General features: G+C 38.9%; 2 protein-coding genes and 1 non-coding gene across 3 annotated transcripts; 2 read left to right on the top strand and 1 right to left on the bottom strand.

The window, feature by feature from the left end:
• Nucleotides 1-726: 726 nt before the first annotated feature.
• Nucleotides 727-6,502, bottom strand: LOC139712643 (serine/threonine-protein kinase N2-like). Its single transcript, XM_071624451.1, has 3 exons — nucleotides 6,093-6,502; nucleotides 2,408-2,720; nucleotides 727-866 (listed from the first exon to the last, which is right to left on the bottom strand). The coding sequence occupies exons 1-3, from the start codon at nucleotides 6,123-6,125 to the stop codon at nucleotides 727-729; spliced, it is 486 nt and encodes a 161-aa protein (XP_071480552.1). The 5' UTR covers nucleotides 6,126-6,502.
• A 6,764-nt stretch (nucleotides 6,503-13,266) lies between these two features.
• Nucleotides 13,267-13,340, top strand: Trnan-guu (transfer RNA asparagine (anticodon GUU)). Its single transcript has one exon. It is a non-coding gene; the product is annotated as a tRNA-Asn (tRNA).
• A 959-nt stretch (nucleotides 13,341-14,299) lies between these two features.
• LOC139712642 (uncharacterized) lies at nucleotides 14,300-20,133 on the top strand. Its single transcript, XM_071624450.1, has 6 exons — nucleotides 14,300-14,431; nucleotides 15,748-16,665; nucleotides 17,575-17,663; nucleotides 17,897-18,091; nucleotides 19,084-19,153; nucleotides 19,984-20,133. The coding sequence occupies exons 1-6, from the start codon at nucleotides 14,300-14,302 to the stop codon at nucleotides 20,131-20,133; spliced, it is 1,554 nt and encodes a 517-aa protein (XP_071480551.1).
• The last annotated feature ends 535 nt before the right edge of the window (nucleotides 20,134-20,668 follow it).

Here is a 20,668-nt window from a genome sequence, read left to right as displayed (position 1 = left end):
TGGTGCATACTTAAGTGACTATTTTTACTAATTTTGAAAGGCAAAAGGGAAATATACCTTCAATTGCAACTATCACTTTAATCCTTTGAGCTATGCTCCTTATTTTTGGCCCAAATTGCATACTTCACCAGATGCGTGAGAAAAATGGGTGCCATGCGTGAGAACGTGAGACAGACCCTAAATGCTTGAGTCTCACGCAGAATGCGTAAGACTTGGTAGCTCTGCAAGTGATACAGCCAAGCAAATTTAAAGCACAACAGACATTGGATGAAGTCAAATTAATTTAACAATATCAGCCGACAATCACACTCCACTCTCCTGAGACTGCTCACTACTACAGCTAGCAATCTTAACCATAATTCCTCTACCTCCATCTCCCTCATCACATGGATTTAAATTTTTCAGTCATTGGGTAACTATTGCTTGTTGGGAAGGCTTTGATTATTGTCCAACTTGTATTTACTGTCACTTATGCAGTATGCATCATAAAATCAAGCATTTAAATGGCATCATGAAACAGAAATATCCCCAATGACAAACTTAAATGGTTATGACCATCATTTCAAAAAAAAAATTCAACATGTAATCATATTTTTTGCTATAGATATCCTCACCAAAAAAAAAAAAGACTTGTAATCATATTCAAAGGCTACAAGTTTCTCCACCATTAAAGGCATCTAAATTGCTTGAAATATATCTTGATGATTATGTCACTCTAATTTCAATTCAATTATCCACAGCAATATTTTCATTCAGGAACATTACTCCTTGGAACATGCAGTGCCAATATCTTTGGTCAGTGAAGCCCTGTTTACCATGTCGATTTGGGTGATGTGACAGCTCAGCTCTTGAATCTTCTTGAAGTTCTGTCCAGGGTCAAGTTTCAATAAAAAAACAAAAACAAAAACAAAAAAACAATCAGAGAGGGTGAGGGTGGAAGTGTGTGGATCGACCTTCTCTCACGTCATCCGGTTTGACAAAACCAGGAATCCCTGTCCGGTTCCCCCTGAAGAGAGTGCAGCTGGCAGTAGCTTCCCATCAGTGATTGCCATGGCCCTGGCTCTTGTGCTGCCTGCTTGATTTGTGACAAGTTATTACAGGCTGGAGGAGGGTGTTGACTGATGTGAGCTCTTCAGCGACCACATTTAGAAGCCTTATCACATAGGTTGGATGTTTTAAATTATCTTCCAGCAAGTTATTGCATTTTATCAAGACTGTACATCCAGCAAAGACTTGGTACATTCACCAGACAGTGAAAATGTAGTGTACATTGTCCATGTACATTGTAACTGTACAGTTGACAGAAGAGCTACATACTGTACTTTAGCAGTCTCAAATGTCACGGGTTCTGATTTACAAAGCACACAGTGGTTGAATAACAAACCCATTAGTAAGAGCAGAGAAATATGTTACTCCTTACACACAAAGTTTGACAAGGCAGCTATGAAACCAAAACTAAACCTTCATATGAAATTGGATGCAAAATCTCCCCTCAATCACATATCTTCTTCAAAGAACACGGATTCTTGACACTGCATTTCTACCCACACTGAATGGGAGAGGGTACAAAATTCTGTGGTTGTTTTGTCATGTTTATTACTCAAGCATGTGAAGAGGTACAGTAAATACTGCTACAAGAGAAATGACATCCCAGAGCAAAGCATAATACGATAGGCATTATAGATATAATCAATGCCTGTGCACTGTGCCAAGTCTAGCAAGCTGTATAGGCCTACACTTCTATACAACGCATTAAAGTACTCTGTACGTGTACACTGTGTAGGTCTTCTTCAAGAAACAGTACAGTTTGTACCTGGGGATTACCATAAGTTCTGTGTTGGACCGTCAATAGGGCGTGCCCCAACTTTGGAGCTTGTCAAGAAATAAAAAAAAATCACATAAATTTCCCTCCAAATCTGGTGTGTGTCATACATGTTATCTCTGCTCAAAATTTTCCTAAAACGCTGCATGTACAGTTGTACAATAGTATGTATTTGCCCTATTTTTATGGTAGTTTTGAAATTTCATACGTCCATCAGCAAACCTCACATTGTAGGGCCTATGTGTTTCTGTGTGAGTGTGTGAGCATGCGCATTGTGGCCACACATACAATGTCAGTGCACACATGTAAAAGTACAAAACATTGCATAATATCCTGTGTGGGTATGTGTATGTGGGAGGGGGGGGGGGAGCTGTGCTTACAGTGTAAATCCATGTCTCACATCCATGTTACTTGTTTGTGTGTGTGCACTACATGATGTAAACATGTTCATGTCTTCATTTAAATCCGTCTGTGTGTGTGAACGCGAATATGTTTCTTTCTATATCTCTCCTATCATGTAAAAATTGTATAATGCATCCAACACAAACAATAAGTGTGTGTAAATACAAGGCTACACAAACTCACCGGGGCTGGGACCGGTGTTGTCTGTGTTCACCACGATGCGGGCGTTGAGCTCGTTCAGCTCCTGCTGCAACTCCTGCAGCCGGGCGTTGGCCTGCTTGACCATGTTGTTGACATTGGCCAGACTCTTCTTGTCAGTGGTCACCTTCCGCATGTTCTCCGCCCCCTCCTTGATTTTCAGCTCCTTGCGGATCTCCTTGCGGATCTGGTCCTTCATCTGCTCAAGTCGGTACTGGATGCTGGCATCTGACAGGTCCAGGAACTCATTGCTGCCATACTGCTGCTCCACGTAATTCCCCAACGTATCTCCATGGGGCTGTGAAAGAGAAAAGAACCACACCCTCAAATAATAGCCCAGAAGAATTTTGATTTCAGACAATATCGGTAGGCATACATTATAAACTTAATCTTTCTCTAATGAAACTCATTCTGATGTTTGCTTTTGACACCAAAATTACTGCTTATGCAGCAAGCCACAATACTAATTCTATGTAAATAACAAACAATGAAAGAAATGATTGAAAAACTGTAATGCAACCATGAATTCATGAACACTTCATATCAGCTACAGCTGTACATCTACACTACACCTGTATTAATACGACAGCTATCATAAAGGTAGAATCGACTGTACTCGTGAAACAGTACAATGTATTGTGCGTGAGTATCTGAAACTTTTTCATTGGGTGATTTCAAGTTTGGGGCTAGGGCTAGCGCTAGTGCTATTGTCCAAACAACTGCTTTAAAACGAGCTTGAACACTGACAGTCAGATAGATGAACGCAATGATATCAATCACAATTATCAATCCCTAGCACTAGGTTTTGGCATCAAACCACCCAACACCAGCTGGTTTCAAGTTCAGTTTTAATGCCAGTGCTAGTGCTGAGATAGCACTAGCACTACAATCGAACTTGAAATCACCCATTGTTATACTCATCTATGTACTATCACACTCTCCTTTGATCATCTCATGATATGACCAAGTGGTTTTGGTTTTGTGCAAGTTACATTCTGTGTACCATTGTTCTTCAGGTAAAAGGCTCCAATGATACTGATCAGCTGACAGCAATCGCTGCATGCAAATCACATGGTCATATTGTCAAATATGTCATGATACCCTATGCTGAATGATTCCACTTTTTTCAGCAGACTGAAATATGATATAAATGCTGTATCTACTTCATAGTAATTTCTTCTATCACTCGTTGCTATTAAAGGGACTGTACAGTTCTGGTTGAGGTGAGGATTTAGCTTTAAACATTTTGCGAGATATTCAGAAACCACTCTATGTCCTTACTATGAGATGACAAAGGGCATGCAATTCTAAGGAGTATCAAAAGTTTATTTGATGAAAATCAGTTTTGAAATGGCTGAGATAGCCAAAAACAAGGTGAAACAAAGAGATCCTAATAAAAGGTGTGGCCTGTCGCCTTTTATTATCATCACTTTTTTTGATATATCTCAGCCATTTGAAAACCAATTTTTATCAAATAAACATTGAATCCTTCTTAAAATTACATGCTCTTTCATATTTCATACAATAAGAGGTTTCTCATTATCTCACTTAGGAATGTTATAAACCTGAATCCCCACCTCAACCAGTACTGTACAGTCCCTTTAAACATGCCATAAGGTAGAATAGAACAGAAGCTTCCCTTTCAAACAAGTGTACTGTAATATAATGTACACTATAATGTATGCTCTATCAGTTGCAGAACTACAAATGTAGTACAAGCTCCTAAAATGGTACATGGCATCCTTCATTTGGTGATAAATTTTGTACATTATGAGAATATGAAATGACATGTTTTCAACTCAAATTGGCCATTTCTTAATGCACAGTATTTCTTTCTGAATTTGTGCTATTTCACATTCATGATCTTTTTCCAACATAGGACACAGTATACAATAAAAATTCAGAATTGCCAAATACAAGGCAAAGATGATAGTTGTGCCATGAAATTACCCCAAGCATGGTTAGATACAATGCACACTGTGACATGGTATTTTAAGGAATTTACAATTTTTGTAAATTTTTGCAAGATAATCAATATACAATTTGCAAATTAACAACTCATGGAAATACTGCCACCTGCAACAAAAGTACATTGCATGATTGTATGATGATGATTATAATGATAATTATTTCATAATAATAATAATAATAATAATAAAAATAATACAAAATTACATTGTATTAGGGGAAAAATGGGATGCTAATTTTTCATATGGAAAATGTAGACAATTTCAATACTTCTTTGTCATCCCATCAATATTAAACCTACAATTCAAACCAGAGCAAAACTGTCTTACAAGTCCCAATTCATAAAATACAGTGGTGTATAGAGTATTGACATGTACACCTGTACACATCGTAGTTGTACACTGTACATACACTGTAGAATGATAATGACACAAATTTAAATAAAATGTGTACAAGAACATTGTTCACAAAGTCACATCTAAAACAAGACTTCCTTACATTTGCCCCCCCCCCCCCCCCCCCCCCCCCCCCCACATACCCACCATTTGCCAATGTGTGAGGCCTAGGGACCGAGTATGTGCATCCATGCATATTCAAAGGGTAGCGGTACCGCGGTAGGGTAGTGTATAGTGGCATGTATACATATGGAAAAATCAGTGGGGGGGGGGGGGATGTACAAATTTCTACATACTATGTAAAAGAAGTCTTTCTGCCATACACAGTACATTGTAAATGCACAAACTAAAAATTGGCAACCAAGTAAAATGATGCTAAAAAACAGGTACAACAAATATAGACAGAAAATCCATCTACCGGGAGGAGTCTTTTTTGTAATAGTACTTTTACGGCTCTCCTCGTATCAACTATACACAGCCCAGTCGCTGTATAAATAGCGTGCTTTGCATGGGCTTTGTCGGGCTATCCTCGTATAGGAGGGGATTCCATGAAGCCAGACGTAGTGTCCGCGGAACATACCCCCCACGACAAGATACAGACCGATCTTTCCGTCACGCGCAACATCACTCATCACTGACATCAGTAGACAACTGTATAAAAAGTGGAAATTTTCGTGCATTTCCCGCAACCCGAAACTAGCGCGAAAATAAAAGCACGCTAATATTTTTGCTTGCCATATGTTCCAGTAGTTGATGTCTTGATTCTGCAGAATTAACATCACACAAAACTCTTCTTACCCTACTGAGCGCGAAAAATTAGTTGCGCAAAAATATCCACTTTTACAATATTTTACTGGCCAGCATTGCACTGAAGATGACCCATTTTTTCTGGATGAGAGATGATATCAGTATAACCCTAGCTCCGATCAGCGATAAACATATGTATAGGCTAGACAGTCTACATGTAAATTTACCTACTCTCGGCAGAAAAAATAACAGATAACAGATCTAGAGCTCATTTTGATTTTAGATCAGTGCCGTGGCAGAGGCAGTGGTAAATTGGTGGAGTAACAGTTACAGTGAACATGAGGAATGCGAATATACAATGTATGTGTGTCGCTGAGCTGAGCTGCTGTGCTCATGCCTCTGCTCTAGCTCTCAGCTCAGCAACGACCACCGTCTGTACTGTGTGTAGTGCTGTTTGAATCGAAATCATTCTCATGCGAAACTCTTGAAAATGGTTCTGGCAAATCAAAAGAAAATACCATGTCATAACTGAACACAAGACGTTTTAATTAAACATGTACCTGGGCTAAAACAGCACTAGAATCGGCAGCCATGATGTTATTCCGTCCCTCCTCTGCTGGTCGCCGCTGACTGACCAACACACAGCTCACAACGAATCCCTTGGCCTCGCCTCGCGTTACAGTTTATTCAATGTACCCTGAACCCGTACCCCCTGCCGCGAGCCCGGGCGTTAACGTGCCACAGAAGATGGGCTGGTGTCGAATGCGAACACCGAACGATCGATCTTGTAAGCCGACGTTTCTTCCTGCCACACACAAATGCAATCCCCAATCATTTATAATCCTGAAGAGGCGATACTACTCCTTGAAAATACATTACTCCCAGATCCTGGCATACGATGACAACCGAGTTTAGAAACAATCTCTATGAGATTCACGTTCCCGTTATTCGGATTTCTGTATGCGCCTGGTTTGTACGCGGCTATTGCGTGCACCGGCACGGCCGTACAGTACCAACGATCCGAAATATAGCAAAGCGTGTGTGTAATGTACACATACTTACGTCGTACAGGTACTAAGTACGTACGTATGTACGTACCGTACGTACGGTGATGATGAGATTGGCGAAGTCACGTGATCAAAATCATCATCTTCTTCTTCTTCTTGTTGTTGTTGTCGTTGTTGTTTTGTTGTTGTTGCTGTTCTTCTTTTTCTTCTTTTCTTCTTCTTCTTCTTCTTCTTCTTCTTCTTCTTCTTCTTCTTCTTCTTCTTCTTCTTCTTCTTCTTCTTCTTCTTCTTCTTCTTCTTCCTCTTCTTCTTCTTCCTTCCTTTCTTCCATCTTTTTTTTTTTCGACGAGTGAATTATCCATTCGCAACCATTCGCGTTACGTTATTCGGCCTATAGTATTTCAGATTATGACATCGAAGTCGGGTAGTGGCAAAAACCGATGTCAGTGGTGCACTATGGTTCAATCACAGCGGTAGTTTTGTGGGGGAGGCGGGGGGGGGGGGATCTAAAAACTGGAAGGGGTGTGTCTCGAACTTCTCTTGCGAGAGAAGTAAACTCATAACATAACATAACATAACATAACATAACATAACATAACATAACATAACATAACATAACATAACATAACATAACATAACATAACATAACATAACAACATAACATAACATAACATAACATAACATAACATAACATAACATAACATAACATAACATAACATAACATAACATAACATAACAAATCTTACATATCGAAACCATGACTCCCTTATGCCCTAACCGCTACTACTCAAAGTTTTATGAATACTAGGCTATCAAAGGAAGTCCTATTTCATCGATGATAATAAACATGTGATTGAAATATTCCTTTTTAAAGTAAGAATTGAAAGCAGTAAACAAAAACTGAGCAAGTTATGAGAATCCTTATATTAAATTCAATTCCATTCAAATTCAAATTCAAATGAAATCTTATTTCCAATAACACATGTTTGTTGTCGTACAAATTCAATGAAAACAAAATGTATACAGTGTATTACAAAACAAACAAGAATCTCTCGGATCCATTCCCCTATAACAGGAATTCCTCTCTCTAACCAAGCCCTTATTGTTATGCCCTCCTTTGTACCTTTCTCACCTGCTGCCGTCCTCCTCAACTGTACTCTCCCACCAACCCCAACCCCCCCCCCACACACACACACACACACAAATCATGATGCAATGAACGGATGGGGATCATGTAGAACAAAATAGACCATAAACAGTAATGATTCAATAATTCATCGCCCAAAGAAGGTTTGATCGAGACAGCATGCGATCAGTACGATACTAGTAGATCGTTAGCACAATCATCTTGATGTCAGTCTAAGCTAATTTTTTGTTTTGACACATCCGTAGCGCATGATTTAGATAATACGAAATGAATACACAGACAGTGATAATGATAATGATTATGATAATGTCAATTAAAATGAAAACAATGATAATGATGATGATAATGATACCAAAGAAGAAGAAGATCGCATGCATTTTTGCGCAGGGATGATATATAGTCCTCCAATGTATACACTTCTGCCATTCACGTCATGGGATGTATGTACTATCCATTTGCACATCAGAGCATGCATGATTCGAACTCAGAAGCTATAGCTTATACCACACAGATCCAACAACTGACCACAACAATACAGTGTCCGGATATTTACAGTGAAGATTTTGATGGACACATCATATCTTCACTTCAGTCTTACGTCACCTGTGTTTGGAGCCATCTCTTTTGAGATTCCGAGAACGTTGGCGTAAGTATAAAAGGTGCTAAATGTTTGAGCTCTATCAAAGAAGAGAATCCACTCCAATATTTTGCCAATTTCATTGGAAAGAGAGAAAAAACATCCCTGCAGAACAGTGGAAAAAATGATCAAACATTTTTTTCCCGGAAAACGCGACTTCTTTACCAGTCGTTATGAATATTCAAATCAGCAAGTTGATGTTGTAATGCTCTCACAATATTTCTTATTCATTTCATACAGAACTGACAAATATTTCATACTTTCAGCTGTACACTGTAAAAACATCGGTGTTAGATTTAACACCATGGGTGTTAAATCTTATAACACCGATCAAACTTTAATAGAGGACCACACCCACAGGTGTAGAAAATGCACTGTGATGGTGTTGAAAAGTGTTCACCTGACACTTCGTGGTGTTAATTTGACACTGTACCTGGTGTTATTTTGACACTGTACTGGTGTTAATTCAAAAATGACACCACATGGTGTTGATTTTATATTTGTTGGTGTTAATATCAATGGTTTAACACCCGTCCAGCTTCAATAAGAGACCACACCAGCTGGTGTTACTGTGGTGTAAATTTATTTTCACATTTTTTCAAAAATCTAGTATTTTAATGTAAAATTCTTGATCGTCTTGTTTAAATTAAAAATCAACAAGAAGTGCAGTTACTAAGAAACTCTTCAAAAAACAGTTTTATATTTGGAAATAACACCCGGAGGTGTTAATTTAACACCATAAATGAGCACCGAAAATTTAACACCAGCTCGGTGTTCACTATTTAACACCGGACTTTTTGCAGTGTAGAAATACAAAACTTGCCTTAAAACCACTTAACATTAAAAAGAGCAAACGTTACCTCTTTTGTATGGGAATATGCTTTTACCTGTATTTTTAGCTTTTTTTTTTCTGAATTTCATATAAGGTATAACAAATGAAAAATTGTGAGGGCATGATTATAGTCAAGGAATGCTTTCCGAAAAAAAAAAGAGTGATATAATATCAAATGTCTTATTTCTTGTCCGATTTTTGTCATTTTAGGAACGTTCTGTGGGGACTTTTTCTTCTCTTTCCTTTGGAGTTCATTTATTTTTGGGTGGATTTCTTGTTTAATGTATAAAGTTACGATATTGAGAAAGATGAAGAAAGGAGATCCATGGAGGTATTATACTGAATGTTAAACATTGGAAAATGTTTAGTGCACGCATACTCAGATATAATGATTGATGACGCTGCAAAGTATTCATGTATTACACGCTTGTTGGGAATCATGTCCCTATAATAAATTGTCCCTATATCCTATACTATAATACTCGAAGTTGTTGTTGTTGTCGCGGCCTTATGTATTTCCTGTTTTATTTCGGCGTTGCTGGTTTGTCTATCTCCTCCCGAGCCGTCGGCTCCGGGCAGCTGCGACCGGTGCCGTCGGCCGCAGGAGAGTATCCTACATCGAATGGCGTGGGTTTCGTCCCCTCTCCGCCTCCGTGTCGACGTCGAGGACGAAAAAGAAAAATTAATTAGCAACATGCATAATGCATTTTTGTGCGTGACGAAAGAGCCGAGCGTTTCAATATTCACGGAACCTGCGCTGGCCTCCTGCTTTCTCGATCTTCCATCTTTTAGCTTGCAGAGACACTGGGAAATACTAAAGATGATGGTGCAGCGAAATCTCTGACATCTTCCGGCGGACGCGCACGCACACACACAATGTACCTCGCAGAACTCTACACACTCTACACTGTGTGTATAGTTCTGTGATGTACCTTTGCCTCCGCCTGTTACGTGTACTGAATGTATTGACGATGGTTACACGAATCTGTGTGTGCGTCATGATATGGACTGCAAGGGCATTTACGTACAGTTCGCCATTATTGGCGTCCCCAAATGAAAACAACGAACGTTGTTATGTAATTGTATTTTGCACAACTGCAGAATACTATATGCAGCTCAGGTACGTCATTTAGTTTGCTCGCCGTTTGCTCTCAAGTCCGATGTCATTGTACGCAGACTGTTTAACAGTTTAGGACGCGGCTAAATATATTTGCCGATCGTACCCTTCCATATCAGATTACACGCGCAGCTGTGTCCATTCGTTTACTGCAGAGCTGCTGTAATCATACATATTCATAAGATGAGCGGACGTAGAGGAAAACCTCGCTTTGCCGACCGCCTATTTTTAAAATTGCAAGTGGAAATAGAATGTGTGGTTCTATGGTCTATCAAACCAAGTTTTGGTGACAAAAAAAAAGAGGGAGCAAATGAAGACGAATGCAGTGATGTATATATTCTTCTTTCTTCCATAACATGGGAAAAATATTAAAGAAAAAAAAATACGAGGTCGTGAGACCCTACTCCCACGGGTGCCTATTAAACCTGATGACTATGATCTCCCCCTCCCCAAATAATAACAATGATAATAATAATAATAATAATAATAATAATAATAATAATAATAATAATAATGATAATAATAATAATAGTAATAATAAGGATACTGATAATAATAATATAATAATAACTATAATAGGAGCAATAATTGTAGGCCTAATATTGATTATGATAATGTACAGTCTGAAGCAGATGTAGTTCTATATGATATATCAAGCCAAGTTTTGGTGATTAAAAACAAAAAGCAAAAAGAGCAAAATTATGAAGACGAAAATATCTTATTTTTCTCTCATAACGTGGGGAAAAGAAACATGAAAAAAAACACCACAAAACAAACCGAGGCCTTGAGACCAGCCGTGGATTCCCGCGGGTGCCCGCGTGGATGCAAGAGCAGGGGGTAATCAAAGTCATAGTGTTAATATCTTCCCGTTTCGACGGGAACAACCTGTGGGCGGAACTTTCCGGGAATCTCATTTGCGTTTTTGGTAATTTTTCCCTGAATGTTTTGTTTTTTGCCCTGCGGAGGTGGAAATGTGTGTGTGCGTGAGGGGGGAGTGGTGAGGGGCAACAAGACAACTGTTGGACTTCAACGGGTGCAAATAACCCCTCGAAACTCAAGTTCTATAATAAAAGCAAGTAGTGGCGGGAATGATCCATACCAATGGACCGGATCGCCGGGCATATACTACAAAAATGTGGGTGGTCATTTAGAAGACAGCACAATTAACGAAAGAATGAGAAGACTTTTCTTTTTATTTCTTCAATAAAAATGTGCAAAATCGTATTATGAGAAAAAAAATAAATCCCCTCAGACCCGTGGATTTCCACGGGTGCTGCTAGTTGTTACATAATAATGGAGTAAGTCGAAATTGATGCCCCTTTCAATGCCACCTATATATGTATAGAGTCCCGGTATGTTCCTGTCTTTGTTTCTGTTATTGGCTACTGATAGTATGTCTCTGTCTTTGTCCTTACCACGGTTTTGGGATGATGCTGCTGCGTGCATATATATTGTCTGGAATGTAATATTCATTTTTTATGATAAGGGCACACTCGTCACAAGGTTTTGTACTTCTAGAGACGTGACCCAGCATGTGCAGTGCTATCTTGTACTGTCTTGTATGTTCATATTTGCTGGGAAAAAATGTCATTAAACTTGAATTTCAACATGTTGTAAATTATTTGAAATAAAGCAGAGTTTTCCCCTGAGACCGAGTTAGTCTGGATCCTTCTGTAATAAAAGTTGGTATACCGACTCTTATTTTTTTTTATCTCAAAATACTCCGAAACAACTCATCATCGCAACAAATGGTGGTAAGTTTCTTGGTAGACTCTTTCAATATTGCAAGCAAATATGAAATGGTGCCAGACGGGTTCTCAAACCCTTACTAAAACTATGTTTTCACTTTTAGAATGCCATGCACTGCATTTTATAATGAAGAGTTTGTTCGCAAAAACCGATAAGTCCATTTTGAAGATTTTGAAGTACGGTCTCTGTCATAAAGTACAAAATAATACCTTTTAAATGATATATTGGTCACTACATAATTACATAAAGGTACATTTTTGAAGTTATGGTCTAAAGAAGCAATTTTTTTTTATTATTCTCTCGATTTTCTTGACCTATAATCGCAAATATCTCCATTTGGCAAATATGGACCTATCGGTTTTTGCAAACAAACTCTTCATATTCTCCACTTATCTACATGACCTTGTAGTTATTGTTTCTTTCGTAGAGTTCGAATGCAAGAGCATGTAATACAAACTTATAATCTACATAATCATATCAAGGAGGTACTAGTTCGTACCCCCCCCCCCCCCCGTTTCATTTCCAGTGGCGGATCCAGAGGGGGTGCATACAAATTATTTCGGGTTTCAATTCTCTGATCTCTATTTTTTTTTTTGAAACTACACTGCAAAAAGTCCGGTGTTAAATAGTGAACACCGAGCTGGTGTTAAATTTTCGGTGCTCATTTATGGTGTTAAATGAACACCTCCGGGTGTCATTTCCAAATTCTAAACTGTTTTTTAAGAGTTTCTTAGTAACTGCACTTCTTGTTGATTTTTAATTTAAACAAGACGATCAAGAATTTTACATTAAAATACTAGATTTTTGAAAAAATGTGAAAATAAATTTACACCAAAGTAACACCAGCTGGTGTGGTCTCTTATTGAAGCTGGACGGGTGTTAAACCATTGATATTAACACCAACAAATATCAAATCAACACCATGTGGTGTCATTTTTGAATTAACACCAGTACAGTGTCAAAATAACACCAGGTACAGTGTCAAATTAACACCACGAAGTGTCAAGTGAACACTTTTCAACACCATCACAGTGCATTTTTAACACCTGTGGGTGTGGTCCTTTATAGAAGTTTGATCGGTGTTAGATTTAACACCCGTGGTGTTAAATCTAACACCGATGTTTTTACAGTGTAGATTCGCTGATCTCAAACTAGAGATCAGTCACTAGAAAAACAACTAAACAGAGAGGGCGCTAAACACTTTTGAAAATATTGTACAGTTGCGACCCACTATGTGGCCATCCAGCTTCTGTGGCGCAATTGGTTAGCGCGTTCGGCTGTTAACCGAAAGGTTGGTGGTTCGAGCCCACCCAGGAGCGCAGCTTCCATTTTTTTTTTTTTTCAAAATCACTTTTTTTTTTTTTTTTTTTTGGTACGGCTGTTAGCAATTTCATTTTCATTCTTGCACTTGCAAAAGCCAAATAATTCGATTAAGGCTTTGTAGCCGCATAATGGTAGCTACTGTAATTGTTTGAATACTAGTATTATTTAGAATATAAAAAGTTTGTTTTCGCACATCCATTGTAACACAGATTTTTCATATGCATATTATTTCCCTACTCTTGTGCATCGTTTCACCTAGTAAAAAAAGGAACAATATCATACAGAGAACGACAGGGAGGGAAAAATGTTTGAATAATTAAGGAGGTGCCTACAGAGTACATTTTGTGCCACCTTTCTAAAATATTTTGATACAACTGACCAGTAGGAAGTATTAAATACATTCGTATCTTTTCATACTTTCGTCTTCTTGCTCTTTTTCTTCGCCCTTCTTCTTCTTCTTCTTCTTCTTGCTCTTTTTCTTCACCCTTCTCCTTCTTCTTTTTCTTCTTCTTCTTTTTCTTCTTCTTCTTCTTTTTCTTCTCCTTCTTCTTCTTCTTCTTCTTCTTCTTCTTCTTCTTCTTCTTCTTCTTCTTCTTCTCCTTCTCCTCCTCCTCTGTTGATCTCCTTCTTAATTTTTCTTTCTCCTCAATCTTAAAAATCCTCCTTTTCATCCACATGATGTGGTTCTGATAGTATGTGCTGCATACAGTATGCAACAGCGGCAGCTACTCATAAACACGAACGCATTTCGCACACCACCGCACCACCGCTCGCTGCTCGGGCCGTGGCTCACCTGTATGCTCGCCGCCGCGAAAAGATCGTATACAACCATGGAGGTAGAACCTCTACCTCCATGATACAACACTGTACTAGCTACTGCATGCATGCTTTGCGGTGATAGACTCTACAGCTCAACCCGTGTAGTAGAAAGTTCTCACGGTGGTGTATCAACAAAATGTCACCTTACATCAAACCCTCCAAGGGTTGCTTTTATCAATTCTCCTTATTTACACGCAGAGTATGGGCCTCGAACTCCGGCTGTGCTTGTCGTTGTGTGTCCGACAGATCTTTTAGGTCAGATCGAAAGGTAAGGAAATATTGCCGAGTATATACCCGCTAACACTCAACAGTCCCATATATTTATTCCGATGTTAGGAATCAATTCAATTCAATTTCAATTGTGTTCTAGACCTCTAACCTGTGTTATGTTAGTAGTAATGTAACGTTAGAGTTCTAACGCCTGAGTAACGGTTATGTATTTTCACAAATCATTTACATGTAACACAAACATGTACATTTGGTTTGTATATAATTACAAAAATTGAACCAGGTTGATGGATATACATGTATGGACTATGGTCTATGGAATGTTGTGTGGTATTACCTTGAATTTGAAAAAGCACAGCTTGTTAAAGTAAACAAGGTTCCCCAGACTCCCCCCCCCCCCCCCCACAAAAAAAAAAATACCCTGTGTAAAACATGTTGATCTACATCCCAGTACATGCAGATTAGTGAAAATAATATGTAATGCAAATTGCAAAATGAAGGGCCGAGATGAGAAACAAAAACATTAACACCTTAGGGAGGTGTGGAAGGAAGAGAAGAAAGAAAAAATGGTGGGAGTTGACGTTGTGACATTCCATATTACAATGCAAGTAGGCCTAAATACACACATTGCTCATTGGTCATAAATTAAAGGTCATATTAATTTCGCAGTCCTCACAAAAATCGATCTAGATCTCTAGACCTTGAAAGTGTGGTCATGTCATAGCAGTGAATTGAGGTTGATATTGATTTCATCGACAGTTAACATTAATAAAATTTATATTCAGAGTGTTCGATTCATGGAAACGGTCAAATCATGGGCAACATGTTTTACAAAGCCGTCCATATCCATCCACCACATCCTTGGCATGGCCTGGGCATGACCATATGGCGGTACATCCAACATGGACACATTGAATGATTCTGAATTCTGAATTGCAGACTGGACCGTCCAGACATTGTGTAACTGTTGTAGTGCTGTTATAGTTACTTGTCAAAGTTAATGTTAAAAAAAGGAGAAAATGAATAAAAAACTATGTACTTCTGTGCCAATGCAAAAGAATCTCTGTGACTGTTTCCTTTTGCCCCTCCCCCGATAAACTATTAATGGCGCATTGATTATTTACATTAGGGCCTAATTATACTATTACTCTGCTAGGGCCATAGCATTGACTACACTTTCTGCATCACAGTCAGTCAGTTCTGTAGATCTTTTGATGTCAAAATCTTAATTGCAATGTGATTCAGCAGTTTATATGAGAGCATGAGTAGTAAGTCTCCCCCTTTTTTTTTTTTGAATTAGTCTCTTGTTTGCCATGATTTTATTTTGAAGATTCTATGTTGTGCATTCTTCTGCAGTTACATCAAGGCTATCGTGAACAGCGCCATGGCTATGCTGCTGCACCAGAGCAAGTGGTATCTGAACCTGTGAAGCTCAGCATATTCCGTCTCGCTAGTGGCAAGCTCGAGCTCATCTCCACAAGCCACAAGGGTGGTCTGCTGGAGCAAGATAGGCCTTGGTGTCAAGATACTCTCACCACTGGGAGTTCTAAGTACTCACTGGTACTAACAGTGAAAGAGGAACCAACAAGTGTGATTGTTTATGAGAATGGTGGTGACATGCACCTTGACTTACATTTGAATTCACATTGCCAATCTCAAGAAAAAACAACACACCCACATTTTAAGAAAGGATGTGAGGGTCCAGAGAAAAATGTGATTAAAGAGCCACCCATTCTTTTCTCACCGGAGAATACCAGCTATCAACAGGCCCTAGACATTATCTCTGCGGCGAAGGAGGCAGGAAGTCTCTGCAATTCGGCCGCTGCGCGACTGAAGGAGCTTTGCCATTCTATGCACATGGAGAATGTGATCAGGTCTGCAGCAAGACCATGCGACGAGTGCACCGATGACATCATAATCAGGAGAGACGATGCTGCGAGTCAGTCAAACCTCGATGACATGCATGTCAATGATGGTGGCAGCAATCTGAGCGTGTCCCCGTCTTTGGTTTCGAGTGGTTCTGAAGCAAGGCACAACAGCTCGCTTCCCTGTATTCATGACAAAAAGCCACATGTAAAGCCTGTGGCTTTGGGCGACCTCTCTGGAATGGATGTGCTGATGAGTGGAGCGCATGCGATGTGCTCAGCCAACCCAACAGAAGATGTTCTATGTGGAGCAGGAGATGAGCGGTCTTCGCAACAAGATGATGCTTCCAACTCTGATGGCCCTAGCAAAGAACAGTTGGCCTATATGCATCTTCGCCTTTCAGAAGAAGTGTGTACAACTTTGCTCAAAATTAGTTTCTGTTTTGAACTTTTTTGTGTGTGTCAGGTTTGTAATAGTATCATCAAAGTGCTGCTACTAAATAGACCGATTCTGTGACGCGCTATGTGTATTTTTGGCATGGGCAGCACCATTACTGCGGTGTCGGGGTGTCTCAGCCGACTCCCCCTCCTCTCTCCCCACCCCTCTCACGCGCACGGAATGAAAAACTGATGCATGGTTGTTTTAGCCAATGGGCGACTCGTACTGAGCGCGTGAATGCTTGCTTAGTGCGCGATAAACATGTTGCCCGTGGGGTGGGGGAGAGGAGGGGGGGTTGGCTGGGACACCGCAAATTGAGCTTATGGCTGCGCCCAGTGCCACAAATTGTCTGCTGCCCTCAACGAACCCGAATCTGTCTATAGCAAGTGGTAATATTTAAAGGCATTTTGTCATTGTCAATAACTTCATTGTGATCAACATGAATATGACGTACATGTATATCGACTTTGATTAACTACTACACAAATGCATGTTTGTAACCAGTTACAAATATGAAACAAGCAACTGTAAGGAATGTTCTAGAATATCAATTGAATTACCAAAGTGCTGTTGTTGGTTTTTTTTTGTTGATAAAAAAAAAAATCTTTACTTGATGAACATCAAGTCATGGTTCTACATGATCCTTTGAAATCTTACCTGCCTTTCTGTCGGTTTTTCGGTAGTATTTGCTAGAAATATGTCAAAAAGGGCATAATTCCATATATGTGACTGACATCACCAATGTTTCAATGTTCCACTGCCGAAGCTGGCAGTTCTATGTGATTGATTTCCTACACCAAAATACTTTGTCATAGTTTTGTAATTATTTACTTTTTTGTATCATTTTTTCATCTTATTCCAATGCTATGTGTTGAACAGATGCCAAGATTCTTTGAGCAGTCACATGACTATGGACTGTATGCAGACCATATTCACTTCAACAACCGCATCATGAAAGTCAGCACAAGGTTTGTATCTTTGACATTTATCCTCATGCATACACTGCAGTTTTGTAAATGAAAATGTATATTTGCTGCAACCTCTTTTCCCCAATTGTTACTTGATTTGCTTTTCTTCATCCTTTTTTTTTTCCTGTTGTGGCAAAATGTGATCATTTGTCTAAATATCAAATGATTGACTGGCATTAATTTTGGAGAGCTTGGCATGAGCACATTTTGAATATTCTTTATCTGATACACAGAGGCCTGCCAGCGTACAAGGCTACTGTCCAGTCACTCAAATACCTTAGCACAGCCTACTTGCTGAAAACCCAGATGGAGGTGCTGCGCATCACCATGGAGACAGAGCAAGGATGCGTGCAGGCAAGATGGCGGATGAAGGGCGTGCCCCTGCACAGCTATGCCCTGAGGCCTTGGAGCAAGTCACATAATTACAGGTGAGTAGAGCACCCAAAATGGGGCTCTTTTGGCTTGGCTTTGAATTATCTTGAATATCGAATGTGACAGTAGTAGATACGGTTGCCAGTGAGTAATTTTAAGTTTGCGGATTTTACTCTGTACTTGCTGTTGAAAAAAATAAGATATGAATACAGAATATACTTGTTGTATAACTTTTGTATGATGAACAAGGTCAAGTCTAATAAGTTATGAATATTTGCCCGTACTGGAATTCGTGTTAGTTGAATGTAATTCCCCATTTAGGGCTATCCCTCATAGCAGTAAATGTGTCATTTGAAATGCTATATTGACAAGAATTTAATGTTTAAATGATAATGATTGCCCAAAATATTTCTAGAGCATATGCATATTTCAGTTGCTTAGGATGCATTGAGTGCCCAAAGATAATGAACTGTATTTGATAAGAAAATGTACCCCCCCCCCCAAAAAAAAAAAGAAAAGAAAAAAAGATGAGGTTCAGTCAGTGTTGTGTGAAAAAAAGTTATGTAATGAGTAGAACAAAACTGTTTTACAAAATAGAGTAAGTGCCCATATACCCCTTCACTTTGCCGAATTTGCAAATTGTGTTTGTTAGCGACCATTGTAAACATCTATTTCTCTAAGTTCAGATCTTGTTTTGCTTTGTTTCTTTTATTTCTGCCATTATTGTTTGTCATAATAGAGTCTATCTTGTGCCATATTCAAGAGGAACACCATGATAAGAAAACCCTGAAAATTGCACTAGTTGATAGTCAATGGCAATTGTATATTTTATCATAGTCTTTTCCTTTTCTTGAATGCATAGGGACATACACTATGTGTTATGCACTATATAAGCATTGTTAACTATTATCATTATTATTGTTAGTATTAGCAGTCGTAGTAGTAGTAATTATTTAGTTATTTACCAAAGAAAAAAAAAGGTAAAGAAAGACCCTTGTTATGGTTCCTTTAATGTTACACTGACTGTGTTATCATTTCATCGTTGCAGATACTTTGATGCTTTCTCTACATTTTACATTGGGAGTGATGGACTGATTCACACTCACGTCTTGGACAAGGTAAGAAGACCAATTGATTTCCTTAAATGTACTCTACATATTTTTGAATAAAACTGTTTTAATGTCAAGCTCGTATGCTATGGCAGATGCATTTTCTCTCTTTTCGTTCTTTGTTTTGTTTTCAGTATTCAATATTAGTGAGATGCACCTGTCCATGCATTTTACTATTGAGTTTTTGTCCATTGCAGAAACTTATTTGTGTGATGGGAAAAAAAGTGAAGAAATGCTTGCCTGACTTTTGTAACCACAAAGAAAATGTTGAAGATTTATTTTACTATTAAAGAAGTGTTTCAGCTGCAGAGATGGGCAAGATTGCTCAAGAGTCTAATCCATCACACTGGTATGGAAATACAGGGATAATCCTAAGAATCCCTTATGTGGTTGAGCAAGGGTGGGACTGCACAAGGGATTATCAATCAGAATATCTGAACAATACTTTAGTATCATCAGTTGAAAAAAAAAAAACACCAAAAAACTTTTCTATGCTGCAGCTGTAGCTGAATATTTTGTAAGCTAAACACCTGTTACTCATTATGAGGGAAGAAACATTGTATTGTTATCAAAGGGGAATATAAAAATTAAGGAAGTAAAATGAGTTGGGAACCCTGTTCACAGCTGACTAGCCAAATGCAGTACAAGTAACTATAGTTTTGTGGACTCACATCAGCAAAATATGGATTGATTAGCATGTTCACAAAGTAAATTTGCATGAACAATATCTGGTATGATACTAAACACAGGGAAGTGACATTTGCCAATTTGCATGGTTTAATAGTGACAGTTGCACAACCATAGTTTTTGTTTCTTTCCTGTATAACTATGTTTGCCAGGTGGTGCCTAGTTCTGAGAATAAGGTGCGTGTCTCGTCCTGGGCTGTCAAGCTGGGCATCGCCCTGGGCCTGGTCCGACCTCCGGCCTTTGACCCTGATGTCATGAAAGCAAGCGCCCTCATGAAGGTTCTCTTTGGTTTCGGAAAGTGAGAGGGGAGGGGGCAGTGCCGTGGTTTTCAGTCGGCAGGCTTTCATCACCGCAGATACCCTTTCAAAAATATGTTTTGTCCTGACTGTGGTCCAAACTTTCCTGTCAAAAGGAAGTTTTTGTGGTAATGCATACACATCTATTGTCACTTCTCAAGAAGAAAAAACAACAACTTTAACCAACGTAAATTCTTAATGCCTAGACAATGTCTCACAAATATTTGTTCACTCAGATCATTGTTGCATAGAAGGAAATTAAATGTTACCATCCATATCGTGAGACATAGCATCAGGAAGTGAGACTGTCCTCCGCACAGCAAGATTGCGGCATAAGTGATTTCTCAACTATGTCATCTACTGTATACACCATATATTTTGCGAGTCTCAATTTTCGCGAATCAGGAATTCCCGACGATTTTGCGAGTGGTTAAATTTGCGATCGTGGAGTCCTTTACTGTACAGAGAAATATACACGTGTATGTCACATTCACATCGGGATCAGAGTCAATATTTTCATGTGTTTTTGATTTCGCGAATA

Source organism: Diadema antillarum, unplaced genomic scaffold, assembly GCF_040938485.1.
Source record: "Diadema antillarum isolate AM-2024a unplaced genomic scaffold, OU_Dant_1.0 seq00001833_RagTag, whole genome shotgun sequence".
NCBI lineage: Eukaryota > Metazoa > Echinodermata > Echinoidea > Diadematoida > Diadematidae > Diadema > Diadema antillarum.
Note: the sequence above shows the minus strand (reverse complement) of the source record. Positions and strands in the feature narration are given on the sequence as shown.

What these genes read in the sequence shown, in the direction of transcription:
- LOC139712643 (XM_071624451.1), bottom strand. Translation starts at nt 6,125, where the DNA reads ATGGCTGCCGATTCTAGTGCTGTTTTAGCCCAG. An exon ending in CTAGTGCTGTTTTAGCCCAG is followed by an intron (nt 2,721 to 6,092) that starts GTACATGTTTAA and finishes TCTCTTTCACAG; the next exon opens with CCCCATGGAGATACGTTGGG. An exon ending in CAACACCGGTCCCAGCCCCG is followed by an intron (nt 867 to 2,407) that starts GTGAGTTTGTGT and finishes GACCCTGGACAG; the next exon opens with AACTTCAAGAAGATTCAAGA.
- LOC139712642 (XM_071624450.1), top strand. Translation starts at nt 14,300, where the DNA reads ATGTCACCTTACATCAAACCCTCCAAGGGTTGCTTTTATCAATTCTCC. An exon ending in ATCTTCGCCTTTCAGAAGAA is followed by an intron (nt 16,666 to 17,574) that starts GTGTGTACAACT and finishes TGTGTTGAACAG; the next exon opens with ATGCCAAGATTCTTTGAGCA. An exon ending in AGCAAGTCACATAATTACAG is followed by an intron (nt 18,092 to 19,083) that starts GTGAGTAGAGCA and finishes TCATCGTTGCAG; the next exon opens with ATACTTTGATGCTTTCTCTA.